We start from the raw sequence: 5,490 nt of genomic DNA, 5'->3' as shown, positions 1-5,490 counted from the left end.
ATAGCAAGCTGCAGGAGGAAATTCCAGCTGCTGTGCTCTTGGGATTCTTTAATTTTGTTAAGCCTTTATCAGCGTTTTTATTCCTTTTCTTCTCCTTTTTCTTTTAGATTACAGTACCTAYAGCCAAGCTGCAGCTCAGCAGGGGTAAGTAGCTTATCCTGCCTGTTTTAAAAAGATGTAATAAAAGTGTATCATAATTACGGTTTGGGCTTAACTCAGGTGTGTTTGGAAATCCTGAGGGCTTTTCTGGAGCTCTGTATTCCTGATAGAATTCCAGCAGAAACCGTGAAAATTTGTCTCGCGATGCAGATTTGGGGCAAGATTATAAAGATTATAAATGTCTTTACATTCATTCCACAGCTACAGCGCCTATGCACCTCAGCCAGCTCAAGGATATGCACAGACCACCCAGGTAAAMCACGGGAAGGGGGTGGAATTCCTGCTCAATCACCTGTTTTCCAGGAAAGCACACAGCCCTGAGAAATTCCGAGCGGCGGCAGTGAAATCAGTGGTTAAAARTTGTCTTGGAGCTTCTCCCCCCCAGCTCAAAGTGCTTTTTCAAAGTGGAAATAACTTCAACAATCCCCCTTTTTGTTAATTTATTCAATCCTGRTCCCAGAAAAGCCCAGTTCTTGGTGTATGTTTGACACCACCACGTCAGTGGGTGTTGTAATCAGAGGTGTAGGAAAGAAAAAACTGGGAAAAAAGGGGGGAATTGCCTTTTGGGAGATGGCAGAATTGGACAAAGGAGGAGGAGGAGGAGGGARTAATTTTTTCCTGGAGTTTTTATTGCTATAACTGTTCATAGTCTCAGTTGGCTGGACTGCAAAACAATGATGATCTTTAAGAGATTAACTTAATGCTTATTTTTAACCTTTAGAATCCAAGTTACTACAACCACATTTGTCTGCAAACTCCAAGTATGTTTCCAAAGGTAAATCCTCGTCCTCAAAAAGTGCTGTAGGTTTAATTTTCCTTCCCAGAGGAGGAGAGAGGCAGGCTCAGTGTGGGCTGAAAGGAAGGTGATGGTGACTTTTATTTAAAATGAGTGTTTGGAGACAACAATTGGAAGAGCTGCTCCCAGTTGTAGATGAGGTGGAAAGTGGGAGCAGGATGACAAGGGTAGGAACAGGAGGCTTCAGCAACTAAAACCAGCTAATTAAACACCTAACCAGCTAATTAAACACCTAACCAGCTWATTAAACCTCTAACCAGCTAAACTGAGCTGTAGGCATGTGTCCATGGGGAGTTTGCAGCATTCCCAGCCTCCTGGTGTAGGGAAATTCCAGGGACAGGGATGTGTTCACGTGGCCAAGGCTTTCCTGCTCCTRGTTCAGACCTGGGCCTTTAATTCAGGAAGGCTGAATATCCCAAAAGGTTTCAGCTCCAGGCTCTCCAGAAGTTTGATTCCCTGGAAATTAAAGCTGTCTCCATGTCACACCTCACACTGCAGCCAGAGTTTTATGCTAAGCCAGGAGCTGTTGGAAGTTTGCTGGTGCCTGGAGCATGGCAGGGCATGGCTTGGGCAGCTGGTGACACTGCTGGGCACAGCTGCTCCTGTCCTTTTCCGGTGATTATTCAAGTTGGATTTGAAAACAGAATCAGGGAGAGGGTGAGGTGAGAGCTGACCCTCACTGAATGCACAGGCACCGGGATGGGAGTAGCACTGCTGGGATAATTCTGGTGTTCTGTGAATCCCATCCTTCCATGCCTACACCAACTCCCATTTTTTGAATTCMTGGCTGGTGGGCATGAAGAAATATTCCAAATTATTTCACTGAAACCTTCAACAGGTTTCTTAYAGCAAACACCAAGCTGTTTCACACTGAAGTGACTTTTCCTTTGTTCAGCTCCACCCTCGGAGCGCTCCCATCCCCGCGTTTCAGGTTCACCCTGGGATGGTGCCTGTGGGTGCTGGTGGCAGTTGTGAGGAGCTGGGAGCTTTCCTGTTTGCTTTACACAGCGCAGAGGTGTGTGGTGACAATCAAGAACCCGCTCCTTCAGTCCTGGCAGGGCAAAACCACTTCCTAACCTGGCAGAGCTGACCCGGAATCTCCCGCCGCACCTAAACTTTCACAGCAGCCTTGGCTTTGAGAGTGCTGAGCAGCAGTTGCCAGGGGTGGCTTTGTGCTCACGGGTTGAATCTGTGTCCTTTTGGAGCAGACCTACGGGCAGCAGAGCTACGGGACCTACGGGCAGCCCACTGACGTCAGCTACACGCAGCCGCAGACCACGGCCACCTACGGGCAGACGGCCTACGCCACGTCCTACGGGCAGCCCCCGACAGGTGAGAGGAGGGAGCCCTGCATGGGGTGGGACAGGGCCTTAATGTCACCTAGGCCAGCCCCTGCTTTGGGCCRTGATGGCTTTCACTGTCCCAAGGTGCTCCAAACCCTCCAGCAGCCACAATTTCTCTGGGCAACCCCACTGAGATCTCCCTCAAGGGAAAATTCCTTCCCAGTATCCCAATTCCTTCCCAATATCCCATCCATCYCTGCCCTCTGGCACTGGGAAGCCATTCCCTGTGTCCTGTCCCTCCATCCCTTGTCCCCAGTCCCTCTCCAGCTCTCCTGGAGCCCCTTTAGGCCCCAAAAGGGGCTTTGAGCTCTCCCTGGATCCTTCTCTTCTCCAGGTGAGCACCCCCAGCTCTCCCAGCCTGGCTCCAACCTTCCGTGGCGTCCTCTGGACTTGGTCCAGCAGCTCCATGTCCTTCATGGMATGGTTTTGGCTGGGAGTGACYTCAAAGCRCATGCCATCCCATCCCCTGCCACGACAGGGACACCTTCCACTATCCCAGGTTGCTCCCAGCCCCATCCARCCTGGCCTGGAACACTTCCAGGGATGGAGCAGCTGTGTATCAATAATGGATAAATATTGGATAAATCCAGGAATACATGCACTGTTGAGTTTCCAGGGCAGGCTCTGGGTGCCGTGGGACCGAGCAGGACGTGCTGTGCTCAGAGCAAAGGGAGCAGTGTCCCTGGCTGTCCCCTCAGCCCTTCCCTTCCCTGTCAGTGCTGTCACTGGCAGTGACATGTGCCTGTTCTGATCCCGTACCTTCTCCTCCTTATCTCGCACTTCCTGCGGCGGAAGGGACCAGTCCAGGTYGAACTGTCCTGCTCACTCTTGCATGGAAGATGCTGTCTCATCCTGTCAGAACCTGAGGTTCCCTTTAGGTGGGAACCCTTGAGGTGTCACTTWGTTTTAGTGCCAAATCCCTTGAGTGTCAGAGATGGCGCGGGCAGTTACACCAGGGCTGCAGTGCTCTTTGCCACCTYTAAACCCTCCCAAATGCCATCTCCGTGGATAAAATCCTGAGCACTAACACCTTTTAGGTRACCCCAACCCCATTATCCCCCCATTTCCTAAAGGACAAACAGCATCCTGCCCTCCACTTTTGCATGTCCCATGGTGGTTTTGGATTTCCAGGGCAGACACTTGTTCATTAATGTTCTAAACTCTCCCAACGTGTTCTTGGAGCTGGAATTTCCTCCAGACGAGTGTCTTAATGTTCAAAACTATTGAGGCAATGTTTAATTCATGTACATTCATGTTTATTTAATGTGTGTTTGGGCTGAATATTCAGGAGGTTTAGAAAGCAGATTTTCCTCCCAATGATTCCTCGGGTGCCATGTCCTGCAGATTCTTAGGAGAGACATTATCAACATTTAGTAGTGGGAATTCAACACTTCCCAAAGCAARGGAGTACCAGGACAGACTGACAGTGGGATGTCTGGCTAAAGAAACCATTGAGGAATTCTTCACAGGGGAAAGAAAAATATTAACCAAAATTTAAATATTTACTATCTTGACATGGGTAAGGAAAACTTGTGCACGTGAGATCCATATCCATTAGCCATTGTCACTACAGGGCTTTTTTTCTATGTGTAAGACTACCTAGACAAAAGTTGGCAGCAAAAAAGGATTTGTGAACTTCCAAAATTCCTTTCTTAGAAATATTTATGYCCCTTAATCCTTCCTACGGACTCCAGTCCCCCAGGGGTCACAGGAAACTGCGCTGTTTATGTTTTTCCTTCTCCCTTAAGAGGAGATTTGCTGGAGGAATAATAATAATATCAGGCTTTTTTTTTTTTTTTCTGCACAGCTGCTTTTTTTTTTCCTCATAGGCAAAAAAAACCCAACTTCATTTTCTTTTCATCCACAAAATAAAACCGACTCAGGAAGTGGTCAGGCAAAAAGATCCTATCAGCCCTTCAAGCACCTCAGCCCACGGAGCAGGGCTGTGGCAGCTCCAGGCACGGAGCCAGGTTGGATTTATCCTTCCTCCACCTGCCTCTCCTTGAGGAGCCRGAGCTGTGGAAAGGAGACTGCAGCCTCTCTCTCTCCCTGCCTTTCACGCTCAATAAACCCCTGGGCCAGACATTGTCATGCCCTGAGAGACGTGAGGTTCTTACAGTTGAATCCCAATCCTGTTTTCCTAAGAATCACCTTTTTGTTCTGCACTTTCCTTAAAGCAAAATGCCCTTTTTTTTTTTCACCTGAATAGCCTGGGGTTGGGGTGAAATGTTGTTGAGGCCTAGGAAATTCAAGATCTGGGCAGATTCACCCTTTCAGGACTTGTTGGGAATGGCAGGGATGGATTTTTCTTTCCCAGCACTCTTCTTATCCCACCTTGCCCTGCTTCCTGGGACACCTCATTGGAGTGTTAACACCCTCCTTCCTTCCCTGGGGCTGTAGGAAAAGGTGTCTTGGAGCCACCCAGTGGCTTTGTTCTGGTGAAAAAGGACTTGGGAGCAGCTCCCTCAGATTAGGGATCACTGGGCACCCTCGGGCCTGCGGCTTGTTAATCACTGCAGGGAATTAGGAATTAGCAGGAATTAAGGAGTAAATAAAGAGCGTTTCAGTGTCCAGGTGTGGGTCTCTTGGAAGTGAGAATTACTCTCTAAAGCCAGCCAGCCCCTGCTTCCCTTTACCTGGGACATTTGGGGTGTGAATATTGAAATTTCTGAGGGATTTAGAATTAATGAACACAGCCACAGCTGCCATAATAACCTGTTATCCCAAAAGAGACTGGAGAGAGGGTCAGATCTCTTCCAGAGGAAATCTCTCTGGAAAGAAGAAATGTCCCTGAATCCATGCTTTTAAATTGATATTCTCTAAGGATCAAATCCAGCAAACTTACCCTCCACCTGGAGAATTCCTRGGCTTCAGTAAAGGGTTTGTTTGGATCCTGTGAGGGGAATTCAGACACTTTAAGCAGTTGTCAGTTCTTCTGTTACCTTTTCCTTATGGCAGCTGCTCTGCTAAGTCAACTTTTGTCTTCCTARCTGGGAGGGGAGGAGAGAGAAGTGATGTAACAAATACCACCCTCAAAACCACAGCTCTTGAAGCTTCTCAGAGTGTCTCAACTGGGCTTGATTTGAGATTGAGACCAGCGGGATGATAAATCACTGCCTTTCCTTTGGGACAAACCCTTCCTGCTGAGCGCTCTCTTCCACGAGAGAAATGCTCCATCTAGAGCTGAAGCTT

General features: G+C 48.3%; 1 protein-coding gene across 1 annotated transcript in view; it reads left to right on the top strand.

The window, feature by feature from the left end:
* Nucleotides 1-366: 366 nt before the first annotated feature.
* The window catches only part of EWSR1 (EWS RNA binding protein 1), a 17,892-nt gene continuing 12,768 nt past the window's right edge, over nt 367-5,490 (top strand). Inside the window, exons 1-3 of the mRNA XM_057385424.1 lie at nt 367-412; nt 881-934; nt 2,164-2,287. Coding sequence (XP_057241407.1) covers nt 923-934; nt 2,164-2,287 — 136 coding nt within the window. The 5' untranslated portion in view covers nt 367-412; nt 881-922. The remainder of the gene's footprint in view (nt 413-880; nt 935-2,163; nt 2,288-5,490) is intronic.

The sequence above is a fragment of the Malurus melanocephalus genome, unplaced genomic scaffold, assembly GCF_030028575.1.
Source record: "Malurus melanocephalus ecotype Western Australia unplaced genomic scaffold, MMel_1.1 scaffold_825, whole genome shotgun sequence".
NCBI classification, from domain to species: domain Eukaryota; kingdom Metazoa; phylum Chordata; class Aves; order Passeriformes; family Maluridae; genus Malurus; species Malurus melanocephalus.
The sequence above is the reverse complement of the archived record's forward strand: the minus strand, read 5'-3'. Positions and strand labels throughout refer to the sequence as shown.